At 39.7% G+C, this 17,210-nt stretch overlaps 2 protein-coding genes across 3 annotated transcripts; both read right to left on the bottom strand.

The window, feature by feature from the left end:
• Positions 1-4,029: 4,029 nt before the first annotated feature.
• Positions 4,030-11,725, bottom strand: map6b (microtubule-associated protein 6b). Of its 2 annotated transcripts, XM_035945896.2 has the most exons (4): positions 10,978-11,725; positions 8,593-8,806; positions 7,872-7,920; positions 5,722-5,851 (listed from the first exon to the last, which is right to left on the bottom strand). In XM_035945896.2, the coding sequence occupies exons 1-3, from the start codon at positions 11,712-11,714 to the stop codon at positions 7,876-7,878; spliced, it is 996 nt and encodes a 331-aa protein (XP_035801789.1). In that variant the 5' UTR covers positions 11,715-11,725; the 3' UTR covers positions 5,722-5,851; positions 7,872-7,875. The 2 variants fall into 2 exon arrangements, with proteins under 2 accessions (XP_023120898.1, XP_035801789.1); XM_023265130.3 differs by lacking the exon at positions 7,872-7,920 and having other exon boundaries at positions 4,030-5,851.
• Positions 11,719-17,080, bottom strand: thap12b (THAP domain containing 12b). The gene is made up of 5 exons (XM_023265095.3): positions 16,731-17,080; positions 15,460-15,580; positions 15,244-15,351; positions 15,097-15,133; positions 11,719-14,980 (listed from the first exon to the last, which is right to left on the bottom strand). The coding sequence occupies exons 1-5, from the start codon at positions 16,817-16,819 to the stop codon at positions 13,074-13,076; spliced, it is 2,262 nt and encodes a 753-aa protein (XP_023120863.1). The 5' UTR covers positions 16,820-17,080; the 3' UTR covers positions 11,719-13,073.
• Between the last annotated feature and the right edge of the window lie 130 nt (positions 17,081-17,210).

Genomic DNA, 17,210 nt, shown 5'->3' with positions numbered 1-17,210 from the left:
CCACATTTTCAACATTTTTGGGAAATTGGGAAATTTTTTGGGAAATTTTTTGCTGAATTTCGGGATTTTTTTCAGATGAGGAAACAGTATTTTTTGGTGCCTGTAAATGAGGACAACAGGGGGGTTAAGTAAAAGCGTTAATACAGCTAAAATGCTTCGTAAAAGTGTTAAAACTCAACAGTCTGACTCTAAGTATGACAAGTGTAAATAACTATGTAGGAAAATGGTTTTAAAATTTATTAAATATAAAAAAATACTACTACTACATCAACTACTAGTGCTTCTATGACAAATGATCAAATTAATAATATTAATAATAATAATAATAATAATAATAATAGTAATAATAACTTCATTGATATAGAATATTTTTAAAATAGACATCACAAAGTGTTTTAAAGATCAAAACAAGACGATAATCAGGAAGACCAGTTAAACAAAGTACAAGACAGAAAATGCAAGATACAGAATTTCCATATAAATAAATCAATACAACTAGCACCAATTAATATAAATAAAATAATACATGTACCAAAAGCACCATATCACATAAAAGAAAAAGAAAATAAATAAAATAAATAACTAAGTAAAGAAATTAGAGTAGCCCATTTAAAATAGTTGCCATTGAGTAAGGCTGGCGTTGTGAATTTATTAACGAGTTGAATATTAAGTTTAAGATCCCCCACTGTTATTTATAAAGTGAATTTGTTTGAATAATTTAAATACTGTTGTTAAATTCAAAATTACAAAATTATATAAAGTACAGTTTTGCTGGACTAAATTAAATAGTAAGGTCCACAGTATTATTGATTGCGGAGGTTTACTTTACTAACGGTATTCTCAGCTTACTCTGAAATGACAAGGATGTTGGATTAACACACGTGAAAAAAGCAGATTATTTTACTGCTCATTTAATTTCATCTAAGTGTTGTTTCCATTATGAATAATTAGGAATAATAATAATAATATATCACCTGCATGGCATGCATGGAACACACGCAATTCAAGGTGCTGTGACATTAAAAAATCAAATATAATACAAAAGAAATCAATAAAAATACATATAATACAAAAGTATAAATAACACTAAATAAATTGACAACTCATATATCGTCGTAGATGGTGTTAGAGAAGGCCAGGTTAAGAAGATGTGTTTGTAAGTGTTGTTTAAAACTTTTAACAGAACATGCCTCTCTGATATCTTTGGATTGAGAGAGTTGCTAAAAGAAACTGTATCTCCAAAAATAGAGGATCTAAAGGCTCATGACAGGATATAAGGCGGTAGGGAACTCATGATGTAGTCTAAGCTGTTCAGAGCTTTGTACAGAAAAAAATCAATTCTATAAGATACAGGAAGCCAGTGTGGTGATGGGTTGACTATTTTTTTTTTGTCAGCAGAATTTTGGATAACTTGCACCAAAAGCTAACGAGATATTTACAAAATATTTTGTTCTGTGTGACAAAAACGTACACTGAAATTATTCATTTACTGCAATAAGAGACATGCATAAACAGTGAATCGTCACTTATGAGAGGGCGAAACCATGAAATGTTGAGAACATTTTCTTGAAAACTATTTAAGCATAATGTCATCATTCACTGAGGCTGTTTTAATTCCAGTCCGTGGATTGTCATTGTGCTTTGCTGAGTTGAAGTGACATGAATGAAGTCATTCGTTGATCAGTTCAGTGCTAATTTTTTATGTTTTTGAGTAGTTCAATCTGTAGCAATGCAACATATTGTGTAAGCTCTTCATATGCTTTCTGTGGAAAGCTTAATTTGTAAAACTGTTCGCTGTCAAATGAAAACAGTGGAGCAAAAAAAATTATTGTAAAATGTAAAATTGCATGAAATTTTCAAAAAAATTAAACTTAAGTACAATTAGCTCAAATTTGTAATTAAATCATATGTTTGAGTACATTTATTTTCATTGTTACAGACCACTATGGATCAATTATCCCAAAAACACATTTCAAAACGGACATTTGTGCTACAGCTGAGAGCCTCTTTTTCTTTTATTTGTTGTTTTTGTTTTGTTATCTTGGTGCTCCTAAATCACAGCTGTCCGTGCCTAATTTTACCTTTAGTTGCCACTCTAAACTTCTTACAGGAGGTGATAAAAGCTCCTCCTGTCACCCTGCCTCCAACCCATTGTTGAGCTTTCCACCTTAATAATCTTATTTTATTTCAGTTTAGCAATGCCTTAGGAGATTTGTAAACATGTCAAGATTATGAATGCATTGGATGTAATGAGTTGTTTGTCTGTATATGTAGCCCTGCAATAGACTGGCGACCTGTCCAGGATATCCCCTGCCTTTGCCCTAATGAGGATTAAACTGTGTATAGATAATAGATGGATGTAATGAATTAGTGATGATGTGGTTTATACTGATAATTAAACCCTTTGTTGCCACATTTGTCCATCTAATCTAGAATATTTCTTTTCAAGCTTGTAAAAAATCATCTAAACAACCATCTTTGATCACCAAATAACCCTCTCTGCAATGCATTTTTGCTAGCTGTAGTTGTTAATCATGACCTAAAGAACCAAACCATGTTGTACTTTCACAATTGCCATCTTGTGTTAAAAGGCTTCAGATAACATCAACAGTCTGGGACCAAGCAGGAAGAGAGATAATTTATGTCTGCCGGAATTAAATACCCCATCCAGCCTGAGAACACCTTGGACGCCAATAAAAACTGGAGGTTGAGCAGCAGAAGGAAACCTGAGCTACTTTGCTTATCCTGCAGCCGCTTGACTTTTAGTGCAGATTCACTTGCTGCTGTGAGATTTTGTGCACCTGATCCCCTCCACTAGAGGTCATGATTTGCTGACAATCAGCACCAAGCTGGCCAACGTCTTGCCTGCCTAAGAAATACAATATTTTCATGAGCGTGCATGTTTCCTAATGTGAAGTCACGCAGTATTTTACACTGGTATTCACAATTTAAGTGTTCACAAAAGCTGTCTATGTTGCAATGAACATTTCATCTTAATGCTGGATGCATTTGTGTCCAAAAATGATCTGGTTTAAAAACAATCTGTGGTCTCTCCTTTGCATTGTTGCTTCAACATGAGAAAAATGGACTCACAAGTTGTGCAATTTATTTCCTACACAGTGAAAGAAGTGTATGAAATCTCAATTTTGACCTTTCAACACCAAATAAGCTGAAACCATAACCAGCCAGACAAGTCTTCTGGTGAGTGGGCAGAGCTGAGGCAGCTCCGGTGCCACTGCTGATATCTTATTCAATATTTCATGCTGCTCTGCAAACACAAGGGCCCATAACAACTGAATTATTCATGCAGATTTATGTTGGGATGACTGATTCACAGGAAAAGTGACCACCAGCACGTAAAAGCACGAAAGACTGATAAATTATCATTTCCATCGTACATTTTATCCTCAGTTTCAATTAAGATGAATCTTCTGTTTTCAGAGGAGACCATTTTACATTTGGTGTTTAAACAGAAATGAAAAAGAGAGGGAACAATGCACAGATGGCAGGTTATATTAGAAATATAAGCTGAGGTTTTGAGGATATGATTGTCTGCAGGACACTGTGAGGTGATACAACAGACATGTAGGCCAGAAAAAGGATATTTTTCCTACAACCAGTTCAAGAAAGTGATTATGAAGGTTAAAATAAGCCATTTAGTATTCTTGATGGCTGTAATTTACCTCAGATTTGCTTAGAAACAAATCCCATGTTGTTAGAAGACACCTGTAAACTGTATTCTTTAGTATTTTTTTATATTCAAGTGTATATTTACACTATAGTTTTTCAAATGCTTGCAAGGAGAGAACAAGTTTCTTGTCTTTAGCCATGCATACATTTTTCTTTTTTTTTTTTTAACAACTTAACAAAATAAAATTAAAATAAGTGATGTTTTAAAAATTCCTTCTCAATCAACAACATTTCTTTTGCAGCTCTACAGAATCTTTTGGGAGATTTTGGGTGCCAGTTCACATATTTACATTTAAGAAACACCAATTCCTAATACAAAGGATGCAAGAACGCTGTAGATTCTGTATCATCATTTTAATCAGAGTTCATTCAGAGCAAGCTGATAATACAAGCACAATATCACAACAAATCTGCAGCGCTATGACATCGTCATATCATCATTTCACTGGTTTCGACGCCACACGCAATCCAAACCAGACAGCATATACGATGAGAGATAATAGCACCAGGGTGTTGGAGTGCGTTGCAGCACTTCTAGTGGTTGGGTTAGACTTGATGTTAGCAGGCAGCAGGCTGAAGAGGTCGGACACGCAGAAATAAAAAGACCTCTCCCACTCATTCATTCGCTCACACAGAGAAGCTAAAACTGGAAGCAGACTCACGGTGGCTCGACTTCCCCCTCACGCTGCGGCCACTTTAGCCGCTGAGGGTTTAACGGTAGACGAGGTGTTTTACAACCAGAGAGGAGGGGAAAGGCTGGGCTGTGATGACATTTTTAGTTCAAAACACTTCATGTCAAGCTCACGATGAACACGTGATATTTTTTTTTCAAGACAGCAGCATTGTAAAGAGCTGAACTTTAAGTCCTGGCCCATTCCTTTGTCCTTCAACACCTGGAGAGATCAGCCCCATTCAGAGTGAGAATTGTTGAGTAAATATGATCCTTTTTTAGGCCTATATGCATCTTTTATTATTTAGCACAACTATAGCGTCACAGATCAGGAGAGGGGTGGAGTACGGTGCCACATAATACTGCGTCATGATCAAAACTGCAGTGTTCTTTTGAAATTAAAGGATCTCCATATGTTTGTGGGTGAAACCATATTGCTGGTGTGTTTATTTTACAGCTTTAACAGCCACTAGACTATGATTTTACTTACTGTATGTACCTTTTGGTGTGATCAGAATCTATTTCTACACATGCATTACATTTGAAAAGGTCTTCCCCCTATACATTTATCTTTAAATGGCTCAATTTACAAGCTAGAATGTGACTGTGACATATAGTCTGCTAAAAGTGCTGCTACCTCAACCAAAAAACAGGGGTCTTACATGCAAGCTGTAGCAATTATATTACAGTTAATTTTGTTTCTTAGCAACCAAACCGATGAAACCAGATATCACCCAGAACAATGAAATGAAAACCAGGACCATACAGCGGAGGCACTGTAATTAGGAAACGCAACCGTAAAAGAGATTTTGTACTTTCACAAAACCTTTCATGTGATCCAGTCTCAGAGAAAAATCCTCTCCTTGACATTTTTACAATCATTTTAATATTGATCTCAATATCATCCATTCAGACAAAAAGGTAAAAATGCCCTTTCATACACATAAGACATGTGTACCGATGGCTCCTTTTAAAGTTTGATGCCAAACAGAACTCATATAAACAATGTGCAAATTATGTGCTCAATAATATAAAGCGGTTCTGTGCACCAAAAATACAAGGAATCACACTTTCACGCCTTCACATACTCACACGCATAGTTTACAGTGAAATTATTTGCATTATTCCAAAGCTCAAAATCAGTGCCCATTTAAAGGTGAACAATATATGACAGGACGGCAGAAACAACAGGTAAGGAAACAAAACCAAAGGGAAGAGATTTGCGTAATTCATCACGTAGCTTTTGATCGTGCACATCAAAGTGCTGAGATGAGCTGCTTTTTACTGTTTCGCTTCTGCCAGTCTGTTGCTGATCTCTTTGCTCTTCTTTGTGACGACTCCTTCTGGTTTGGGTTCTGAGACACCTGAAGAAGGCTTCTTCTTGGCAGACTGGGAACTAGAAATCTGCTTCTCTTTAGCTTTTTTCACCATCTTCCCTGTTGTTGTTGTTGGTGTCTTTTTTGGTTTGGTGCGAGACACTGGTTTATCCACCTGAAAGAGATCAGAGGTGAAAAAACTGAATAAACGTCTGATATTGTGGGAAATGCACTTATTTGATTTCTTGTTAAGAGGAATCAAAGATTAACGCCATTCTCCTGTGTGTATATTAAATATGAAGCTGCAGCCACCACTAGATTAGCTTAGTTTAGCACAAAAGCTACAAATAAGGCTAGTATAAGATGATTGCTCGCATGGTTCTGCAAAAAGGTTAAAAAAACAGTTTTACAGGAGGTTATGTGAATTTCTTGGCCAGGATCAGTGACTTTGCATGACAGCAAGAATACTGAAAGTTTCCAGTCTTCGTGCTAAGCTAAGATACCTGACTGCTGGCTACAGCTCTGTATTTAACAGATACGAGGATGGTATCAATATACTCATTTACTCTTAACAAGAAAACTGCAAAGTGTATTTCACAAAATGTAAAACTACTCCCATAAATGTTTAATCAATCAAAAAAAAAATAATAAACTTAACTAATAAAGATTATAAATCAAGTCAAAGATCTATTTTAGCATGCAATACATACCTTCTTATTATCCTGTTACTTAACATAATACCAGGCAAATGACACCATATGCTACCAGTGATATTTGCATGATGTGGTTAGTGCAATGAAGATCAAAGACAGAAAAACAGCACAAAAGGTGTATTTGTGCCTTTCCTTTAATAGAACAGTGGTTCGTGCAGTTTTTCACTAAAATCAACCTTTAAAGAGCATATAGCATACAAAGTACATCGTTTATATTAGTATATGATGTTAGTTTTATGCTTTAAAGAATGAAATATTTTGGAACAACCATTAATAGTGGTGGCAAAAACCTAGAGGCTCGACAAGCAGGCTTGCAACTCAGGGGATGTCTGTTTCAAATCTTAATATCAGCTAAGAAAATGTGGGTGCAGAGATGAATGCAGCCCAAAGCAAAGTACTTAGCTCCTCTCTGCTCTGGAAGAGTTGCCATAGCAATAAGAGACTGATGGAAGAGCTCCCAATATCTATAAATGAGTCGGTTTCCAGCAACAAAGTTGCAAAACATGCTCAACTTTTGCTGAATAAATAAAGCTTATACATTGTAAGAGATGACAGAAAAGCTGCTTCTGACAGTAGAAATGAAGGGCTCTATTTCTGAGACAAAAATTCTGCTGGTGCAAAGTAGTTTGGGTGCAGGGAATGGCAAATCTTTTTTAGAATTTTTTTTGCCACAGACAGTTAGTCAGTGTGAGAAATATAATAACCATGTTATGGGCGAAAACACCTGAAAACAACTGTGTCCAGGCATTTACTATACTGTCAAGATTTACTCATTTTTACTACACATTCTTAATGCTGTGGACCTTAAATAATGCTATTAGAGCTTAATGGCTCTCACACTGGGCTGCAAACTGCTACTACAAACATCTGACTAAAGCAAAAAGAATAACAGCATCTGCGAAAAAAAGTGTTGCTCAATCAAAAAAGCACTGTATTACTTACCACTGCCATTGACACACATTCTACTGTGCTTCTCTTTCACTTGTATGTAGTCTAATTTATGGTTAACTATTGGGTGCAGACAGGGAAGAGCAAAATGTAATTTTGCCAAATGTAATTTGCACCAAACAGTGTCACCAAAATAGAGCCTTAAACAAATGAGGAGAGGTTTCTATTATTGTTTACCTCCACTGATGCAACAAATCCTTCTATTTAGCTTTGATTATTAGCTGATTTACATGGTAGCATCTCTGCTCCATTGTGTCTTCTGTTTATTTATCCATCCACCCTCTTATATAATCCTGTGGTCAATAGTTGAAACCACTGATCTCCACAAATATGGTGGCTGGTGTCGACTGAGAGGTGGGAAAACAGTGAGAGTATGTGGCTAATAACTGTGGGAGGATTGCATCTGGCAGCTGGGTGATAAATGTGACTGACTGGCCGAGATGCATACTGTGTGCGCATGTGTGTCTACAGTATGCACGTCTGATTGATCTGAGGTCAGCCTCCATGCCTTCTAGATAAAAACAGAGAACACACCTGACTACAGCAGATTTAGAACAGAGCTGCTCTCAGTCTCTGAGAAGTCCTACAAGAACGAGAGAGGGAGTGGCCATATGAACACACTACTAGACACAGTATTAACCAGTTAAAACCAGTTGTTGTCTGAAATGTTGATTACATGCACGCAAATACCAGTGTATGTTAAGAAAATCTCCAAATAAAGATCTAGGTTAATATGGGATGTAGTCATTTACTGCTATAGTCCAAAGATGGAATACTACATGTAAAACATTTTCAGTATTAGTATGCACAGGTTATTGAATAACATAATGTTTTAGTTAAACATTTTATCGACATTTAACTATGACAAATGGTTATTTGATTATTTAAAAATGCTATATATTAGGATATAGTTGTTTAATAGTTGGTGTGTATAATAAATCAGACCACCAATCACCTGCCATTAGACCAGGACGTAATCTGGATATTGTGTATAATAAAACAAAATTTATACAGCAGGAGCTTTCAGTAAGCAAACAAATACTAACAGCAGGGTTAATTAAGCTTTAGGTATTGATTGGTTTTAAATGAATGAGGGTTTGGCTCTTATTCACATTGGTGCCCTGAAAATACGAGACTATACAAGTTTAAAAAATGCAGAATCAATGGATATGCCTATAAGGAAGGCACTACTGTATATAAGCCAGAGTGGAGACTACATCCACTGGATCTGGGTGTGGTGTGGACTTCCTCTCACCTTGGCCGGCTCCTTGCTGGGCTCACTGTACAGGCTGCGTATCCTCCGGCGCTCCACCATCTTGTTGTCAGCCGGCTGAGCCTTCACCTGCTCCCCCTTGAACGTGGCGCTGTAGCTGGTTTCCAGACTGGTCTCCTCCGCCGGGGGTTTGTACTGAGACGGAGCTTTTATGGGCTTCACTGGCTTCACGTCTTTATACGCTTTGAACTCAGTCCTACGATCAATGGAAGAAATCAGACGAAGACGGTTGTAACGCTGCAAATTATGATCGTTTTCACTATTGATTATCCCAAGATAAAAAGTCTAAATCATTGAATCCTCACAGTAGAGAAAAGGAGAGCAGGCAAAGATTGTCATTTCTCCTGAAAATTACTGTAGGGAATAATTGCAAATTGCATGCTGTTCAATTTTTGGTAAAACTAACCGCTTAATCCAGTGTAAATCTAGTTTATTACCATGCTAATTTGTCCATATGAATGTTTTTATATGCAAGAAGAAGCAACAAGTAGCAGCGGAGTATTCCCAATTTCAAACTGCAGTGTCACTGACAGCCTCAAAAACATGGATTCAGACTTCCAGGGTTTCATACATCACAAACCTGAGGAACCAATCCCGCCATCATGCAGCATGGGGGGTTCCACATCATTATTCTTCTTTAGAATCAGTTTCTGGTTCTAAAATGTGCAGGTGAATTACTTTAGTATCACTATTTGCCATTGTGTAGCATAGATTTACAGTGTTTGAGCAGAGTTGTGGGTGAGCCGGTGTGCTCGAGCTGCAGCAAACAGCAGAGGACTTAAAAGAGCTGAACATTCTTCGAGTATTGTTTTCATGCAAAAAAAACCCCTTCTAAATAGGTAAATTCTGAGTTTTTAAGGGTTTAATTAACAGATAGAGAGGGACTTTAAATTGTTGATAACTGACCCTGCATGTTTTCCATAGTGTCAGTTTTGTGCCATTTGCAGGGCATAATGGCAAATTTACAACTAGTGTGTTCAATAAATGATCTGTCTGAGTAGTTTTGAGTTTTCATTCTCATATTGGCCAGTTTCCATGTTTAAAGTACAAAAATACATCTCTATTAGTACATATCTGAAAAGGTTTCACACACTGTAGTCCATTTACATGCAGAAATACAGTAGAACTAAACTGGACTACGAGTGAGAGACTTCCACACTGTTCATGTTGACTGCAGAACTTTGCTGCCAGTTTGTTGCTGTGCACGCGATTCTTAATACAGGATCATTTTCATTCATTTCTCCATGTTAGCCAACTGCTATTTTTGGCACTAATACCAAAATGTGGTCCTTATATTGTACTTTCTAAGCTCTGTTAGAGCTGGCAGGACAGCATGCAGTTATTATGTTTTTCCCCACAGTTCACATGGATAAAAATTTAAAAAAAAAATAATCAAGACTTATAGGCTTTTAACAACTTTCACATAAGGATCACATTTTTTTATTTTATTATTATTATCGTTATTATTAATGTATGCCATTGTAGATTTGGTAAAAATCAACTAAAGTTCTCTTTTTTGGATCTTGAAGATGTTTCACCTCTCATGCAAGAGTCCTCTTCACTTCAAGTTTCTCTATCTCTTATATTAAAAGATTTGTGTATTCTGATTGGTGAAATTATGGTTGCCACTGTTTTTCTTCAGTGGTAAGTGTTCTTTTATTATTTACTTAACTCAAAGGCCCAGGTTTCTATTGATACAGAATATGAGATAATAGAAGTTGATGAATTTCAATAAATAAAGTCTTTGAAGCTGCTCTTCTGCACCATTGCTTCTAAATATTAATTTTGCATTTGTTAATTTCTGAATCCTATTTATTCGTGCATCATTGTGTTTATCATTGGCATTGGTTCCACCTCAAAGTGGAACCAGAATCAAACAAGTCTTTTTTTTTTATCTTGCATGTTTCCTCCACATGCGTAGTCAATTGGATTTGGAGGAAGCCTGCGCAAGAGAAACCATGTTAAGACACACATGATTACATTCAGACCCTTTTAGTGGCTTTACTCATTCATGGGCTCCAGCATTGATTAGGGAGTACTCTCAGGAAGGATAAGGCAGGGAAAAGAAATCAATAATGCAACCTTTATCTGTGGCAATATCAGTTGGCTTTTTGGATGTCACTTGAGACTGTAAGGAGAGATCCGGCAGTTCCAAATCTCCTCTGGTGATTTTTTAAAATGATGCTTTATCTCCAGTCAAACCAGTATGGCGTTCAGGGGCTGCTTCTGTGGGAGTGTTGTTAACTGAAATGCTCTCAGAGATGTTGCATGTTTCCCATCATAAAGTCACAGCTTAGAGTAAGTTCAGGACACATTTGTGTTTCCTCTAGTAGTATGCACAGTAATGGTTCACTCTCTCACGCTTACCTGTAGCTGCTGGAAGTGGACATCACCTCCTTTATCTGTCTGTTGACAGCGTCTGCAGCCGCTCTGCCTTTCCTCTGCTCTGCGCTCACATCTGCAGGCATCTGTCCCTCCGTCTTCTCACCTGTTTTCCTCTCTGCCGACTTTTCCCTCTTCACGTTTCTCTTCGGCGCCTCCTTGGTCTCCTTCTCCTGCATCTTCTCCTCAATCTCGCTCTTCTCCACGCCGCTTTCAGCCTCGGCGGCGGCGTGCTCCAGCTTTCCGCCCCCTGCGCTCCTCTCCGGCCCGGCGGTGGAAGTGGGGCTAGGTTTGGGTATCCATGGGTGGTCGTGCTTCTTCGGTATAGGCCAGGGCTTGTAATCCTTCCTGTACTGAGTTTCGTTGTTGAAGGGGCCCGTGGAAGGCTGGTACTCGTTCCGGGGCTTGCAGCTGGGCTCGGGGCGCACTCTCCACGCCTTGAAGTCTTGGCGCATGACGGACGCAGTAGAGCCATCTTTGCCCGCTGCGGCACCCGTCGCGGGCGGTGCCTTCCCAGCCTCCTGCTCTCCGGGATGGGGCTGGGTTTCTATGGCAATGGCACCGGCCTTCTTCTGCCTCGGCTGCGGGTGATGGGGCAGATGCTGCACGTCGGCCACATCGGAGTATTTGGTGAAAACCAAAGGCACCGCGATGTCCGCTTTATCCAGCTCCGTCCAGAAGCGGTTGATGCAGCAAGCGCGCGTAATGCAAGGCCATGCCATGATGTTTAATTCAAGGAGGCTGGAAAAAATGTGGGATAAATACTCACAACTCGAGCCCTCTGTGATTTTTTTTTTTTTTTTTTTGGTCCAGTCAGGGTTATTCCTCCGTTATGTAATTCAGTATCTTTGCATCCACGCCTCCCTCTTTCTCTCTCCTCCTGCAGGATATCTGTTCTTCCTCAAGTTCAAGACTTCGGGGCTTGCCGTGGAGCGCACATTGCTGTCTGGTTTGCGCATCAAAGCGACCCCACCCACATTTGTGTGATGCTTCCAGAGATGCCCGGGGTCTGCACTGGGAGTTTGCACGGTGAACTATCACCTGAGCTCGTCACCGTCTGGCCAGCAGGGAGGAAGCAGGAGGAGGAGACACAGTTTAACCCCATGCTGCCATGTCAGAAACTATAAAAGTACAGTGGATGTAACAGAAGCCCATTGTTCCATTTTAGAGGAAATGGCCGAGAATGCAGCTGAGACTCAGAACAAAGAAAATTAAAGCTTGATCATGCATCAAAATGAGTCAAACGTTTAGATTTATTTGAGATTTCCCTTTGCATGTTTGAATGCAATCCATATTTTGAAAGCTGTAAGTGGATGGATTCAAAAATGTAAGCATGCAGCTGAAAAACAAGCATATTCGGGAAAAAAAAGCTGACAGTTATGCCTTATTTTTCTGTTCTATACCAAGTGTTTTATTAAAGCAACGTTTTTGTCAAATCTGACAACAGTACAAAACATTTGCTGCTATTATAATACACATCCAAATGCTATTTTCCTCATTCAATGTCATTCACTTCATCAAAAGCTATTTTAATCCATCAAAAAGTTGAACCTTCAACACACTTGCTCTTTATACTATCTAAAATCTATCACGATAGCAGGATACGTCTTTAAATTATTTAAAAAACACTTCCTGTTGAGCATTATTTCAGAGATGCTACTGATTTTGATGTAACTGCTCCCTCTTGTGCTCTTCCTGCTTCATAGTCAGTAAAACCTCTGCAACAGAGACATCTGCCTCCATCATGTGGTTCGAATGAAAAGCACAACAGTGAAAACAGGCCAGCAGGTAATTTTCAGCAGGAAAACCAGTTCACTTAATTTTACAAAAATAAATGGAGAAAAAAAACTGCTGACAAAACACTTTCCTGAACAAAGAATCGTTACAGAAGACACTGGACTATTTACAGATCATCCCCCAGACACTGTCTTGCGGTTCTTTGCAGTTTGCAATTGACTCTTTTATGAAGTGCTGAGAATTAGTTTTCTTGCTGCCAAATCTGCAAATTCAATTGCAGTGCAAGAATTAGCTGCTCCGTGTGTACATACATCAAAGCATACAGCTGCTCGGAGGATGTCTATTTATTTGGTGACATCTTCCTCAGTCGCTTCATCCAGCTTGGCCTCACCTTCAGGATCATCCTCTGCATACAATCTGCAGTATTTGTCCACCATGACGTCCAAATCATGCTTGACATGAGTGTTAATGTTCAGCATCGCCAGACTTTTGTTCCACTGCTTAGCGGGCGTGCTGTCAAAATAAGCCTGCAGACGTTCGCTTGCCGTGTCACTTTTGTTGTCCTCCAGCTTCAGCACTGGCAAAGCCGAAAGCACCTTGAGGAAGGAGTTAACGTTGGGAAAGAACTTGACGTCTGGGAGCTGCAAGGTTTCGTGGATGGTAGTGGGCAGACGCACCTCTTTGCCTCTGTGCTTCCACTTGATCCTCCAACAGTGAAGCTCTGCGGGAAGCGTGTCGGGGTTGGGGAGGTCGTTGCGGTAAACGTCTGCGTAGTTCTCCTCCGTGGTGTTGAACTTCATTTGGCCCATGACAGCTGGAACCAGCGACAGACACTTGAGAGCTTTGAGGTTGGTCTCACAGAACATGTCCTCCACCTCCTGCATGACGCCGCGGATTATAGCCACCGTCACATACTCTTTAAAATACGGCTCTGCTTGGATTTCGCCCACGTCGGCTGCTCGCTGTTTCCGAAGGAACAGCCTCGGGATCTTCACAGGAATGTCCATCACAGTGGCCACGCTCACGGCCTCCTCATACCAGAACTCATGGTAGACGTCGATGTTGTCGTTGACCTCGTTGAGTGAATGCAGGACAGCTGTTAGACTGTTGGCAGCAAAAAACACATCAAGTGTTTCCCCTTGGAGGTTTCTCCCAAAAGCTCTGGTAAACGTCAGAACATTCTTTAAGATGATGATGGTGACAACGACCTCGAAGTCAGCAAGAGTTTCTGCTATTGAGTACGCATCTGACGTGACAGAACCAACAAACTTTCCATCATCATTGTCCCGAATGACGTCCAGGCACAGCAGCAGTGGCGGCAACATATCTACCAGCAGGTCAAAAACATTGTGTTGCTCAGTCCAGCCTGAGCCACAAGCTTGTTTTAGGGTCGTTCCTTTCTCTTCATTCTTCTGGTAGTGAATAGAGATCGCCTTCTCCAGCTCATCCTGAGTTAATGGGGTTCTAAAGAAAGCACCGATCCTCCTCATGGTCTCCATGACAACCTGGACATTGGGGAAAGGGAGGCTGTTGGCCAGGTGGATGTTCAGTGCCATATGGGAGCAAGGCATGTGCAGTGCCAGAGGATACTTCTCCATCAGTAATACTGCCACAGCTTTCATCTTGATGGTGGAAGTCCCAGTGGCCTTGTGGGCCTGACCACGGCAGTCCTCCATGCTAAGCCCCCAACGGTCGGTCAGCTGGGCCTCGAGCCTTTCTACCAGTGCAGGCTCATCACCATCAAATGGCACAAAGTCCAAAAACTCCTCTCGAAGGACATTTTGCTGATTCACGTAGCGGAAAAACAAAGGCAGGTGTTTCTCGCTGGCAAATTCAACAAGGTCACCTGTCACCAGGGAGAAGAATCGACTCTCTCTCACCTCCATTAACAACTCCTCCCTTACTGTGTTCTCACAAACATCTAGGAGCTGACTCTGCTGGGTGGCAGAAAGGTATTCTGTGTTTACCGCTGTTGCCTCAAACCGCTTCGTCAAGGCTTCATCTCCAGCATTCATGCGGTAATCTAGGAGGGCCTGGAGGCTGTTGGACTTCAGCTCACCTTCAGATATTTTATCAGCCACTAACGGGACACCTTGCTTTCCTAACATGACCACAACCTCAAACAAAGACCGCAGGTATTCACGAAACTCCTTCTCTTCTGTGGACAGTTGAGGTTCATCATCATTGTTGCCTGTACCATCATCAGCACCCTCATCTTTTCCAAAAGAAAGCTGATCAGTTGAAGACGCCACTGAGGAGGAAGACAGAGAGGCAAAAAAGGAGCAATGATCCATGTCAGCAAATGGACACTGAAAAGAACTGACATTCAAGTATTTATGACCACAACCTAGTTTTCTAACTACTTACATCTTCTTTCTTTCATCTTCCTTATATCCTCTTCAGTCTGAAATTAAAAATAGAATTTAATTCACAAAAGTAAAACAAGTCGATCAAATTTATTTGCGTGAAAACAACCCTGAAAAGAGATGAAAGGGCTAATAAACAGTTTCTTACAAGTTCTTTAATCCGCTTGCGATGTCTGGTATGAGGATTTTTTAAATGGCTTGTCAGATCAAATACGGTTGGAATGGCTGTGTCCTTCAATACAGTCCGGTAGGGGCTCTGAAAAGCAATAAATCACATAAGCAATTTAGGAATTGCACATTTCTGAAAAAATACGCGGAAATATGCTGCCAGAAAAAACCCCAGCAAGAATCATGTAATACTCACTGTTTTGCACACCATGGCAGGGTCAAAGTGTTTGGCACATAACCTATAGTGCTTATTCAACTGGTCTGATGTTTTCGCCTCCAGATCTGCTCTGCGGCAGTTCTCCACCCAGATTCTGCATCTAAGGAGAAAAAATAAAAATTTGCCAACTCCATTTGACATTTGAGATACATGAGGGGCATACTTACATATATAGATAAAAAAAAGACAACATGCATGAGTGAAGCAAGAGCGTTTGTTTTATGTTGCATTTCCAACTGTAAAAGTGAGTGTAGTGTTTCCTATCATCAGTGCATTGCTATTAATCTACTACTTTCTATCTACAGAAGAAGTCTCATTAAACATAATTTACTCCAGTTTAAGAGTTCTGAGATATATGTATTATGTTTTCTTGTCTTTATTTACAAGACACATAGTTTGTTGCCATGCAAGCCTCACATATGCACAGCAAAATGAGGGTGAAGCAGGAGCGAAATTCTTAAGTGGAAGATTTCATTGCAAAAAGAAATGCAACTGCAGTTGTACATAAATAAACAATGTTAATAGAAATGATGATGCTGATCAAAAACAGGTACTTTATTAGCAGAATCTTGCAATTGTTGCCACTACATGAAGAAACACGACTAATTTCTTTGACCAACTATGTCTGCACCACTTAGTATAATGAGGACAAAGCCAAATCAGAATGCTATCCACAACAAAAAATCTACTTTGGATGCCTTTCCCAATGATACACCATATGAGAAAGGTTCAAGTTTCCCTTTATCAGCTTTTGCAAAAATTTAATTGTTTGAGGAAACACTTATGCCAGTCGTAAATTGGTGCATTTTTCATATCACAACATATATTGCAGCAAAACTAAATATTGCAATGCCAGTTTTTTCCCCCTCATACTGTCTTCTGCTAATAGAACATTACATCCAGGTTGTCAGTATCAGGATGTAGGTTCCATATTGCAGCCTACTAGAGTATCTGGTTTACCTACCGAGTGAGTTAGTGCTAAACTCACTCTAAAACAGAATTTATAAGTAAGCTAGGACATACAGCATAAACACAACAACTGAGATAAGCATGGATAATTTAGAACAATCCTGATATGACAGGAAAAGCCAGCACTATGCCTTACAGGAGGTAGTAGTAATAACATTTGGAGTGTTATCATTTGTCAGTCATTTTAGCACAACTCTGGCTAAGAAATCGCACAAGATTCACTGCAGCTACATTCAAACTCAAGTTTGTTGAGGTGGTTAACGTGAAACATGAAGCCTTACCTCTCAGGGTCCCGTGGAAACCGAAAAAATGCCAAATCTGACTGGGTGCTCTTCCGTGTACAGTTTGGGGCCGCGCAAAAATTCGGCATGCTTCAGGCTAGGCAGTTAGCTTAGCTAACGTAGCTGACTGTTAGCATCTGCTATTCTCAGTTGTTTTTGTAAAGGAAGTCCAGGGGGTGTTGGTGACTTGTAAAACTAACAAACGACTTACATAGCCGCAAAGAGTGCCTTATCAACGTTTCCGTGAACGATTACCAAACATTTCAGACTGCTAAAACACTACATTCACAACCGTTGAATTTAGGGTTGACCGTTTTGCTGGATGATGTCCCGCCCATGAGGCACCTGATTGGAAGCAACAAAAATGTCAGCGATAACCGTTGGTCAGTTGAACCACCGCAACTGACCAATTAAGAGGCAGCAAACCGACTCTTCTTCCTCATCTTTAAATGCAGTGACAGCAGCTCTTCAGGACGCACT

The sequence above is a fragment of the Amphiprion ocellaris genome, chromosome 7 (assembly GCF_022539595.1).
Source record: "Amphiprion ocellaris isolate individual 3 ecotype Okinawa chromosome 7, ASM2253959v1, whole genome shotgun sequence".
Taxonomy (NCBI): Eukaryota; Metazoa; Chordata; class Actinopteri; family Pomacentridae; genus Amphiprion; species Amphiprion ocellaris.
This window is presented reverse-complemented; position numbering and strand designations above follow the sequence as displayed.

What these genes read in the sequence shown, in the direction of transcription:
- thap12b (XM_023265095.3), bottom strand. Translation starts at nt 16,819, where the DNA reads ATGCCGAATTTTTGCGCGGCCCCAAACTGTACACGGAAGAGCACCCAG. An exon ending in CTGCCATGGTGTGCAAAACA is followed by an intron (nt 15,352 to 15,459) that starts GTGAGTATTACA and finishes ATTGCTTTTCAG; the next exon opens with AGCCCCTACCGGACTGTATT. An exon ending in GAAGATGAAAGAAAGAAGAT is followed by an intron (nt 14,981 to 15,096) that starts GTAAGTAGTTAG and finishes CTTCCTCCTCAG; the next exon opens with TGGCGTCTTCAACTGATCAG.
- map6b (XM_023265130.3), bottom strand. Translation starts at nt 11,714, where the DNA reads ATGGCATGGCCTTGCATTACGCGCGCTTGCTGCATCAACCGCTTCTGG. An exon ending in TCCACTTCCAGCAGCTACAG is followed by an intron (nt 8,807 to 10,977) that starts GTAAGCGTGAGA and finishes CATTGATCGTAG; the next exon opens with GACTGAGTTCAAAGCGTATA. An exon ending in CCAGCAAGGAGCCGGCCAAG is followed by an intron (nt 5,852 to 8,592) that starts GTGAGAGGAAGT and finishes GATCTCTTTCAG; the next exon opens with GTGGATAAACCAGTGTCTCG.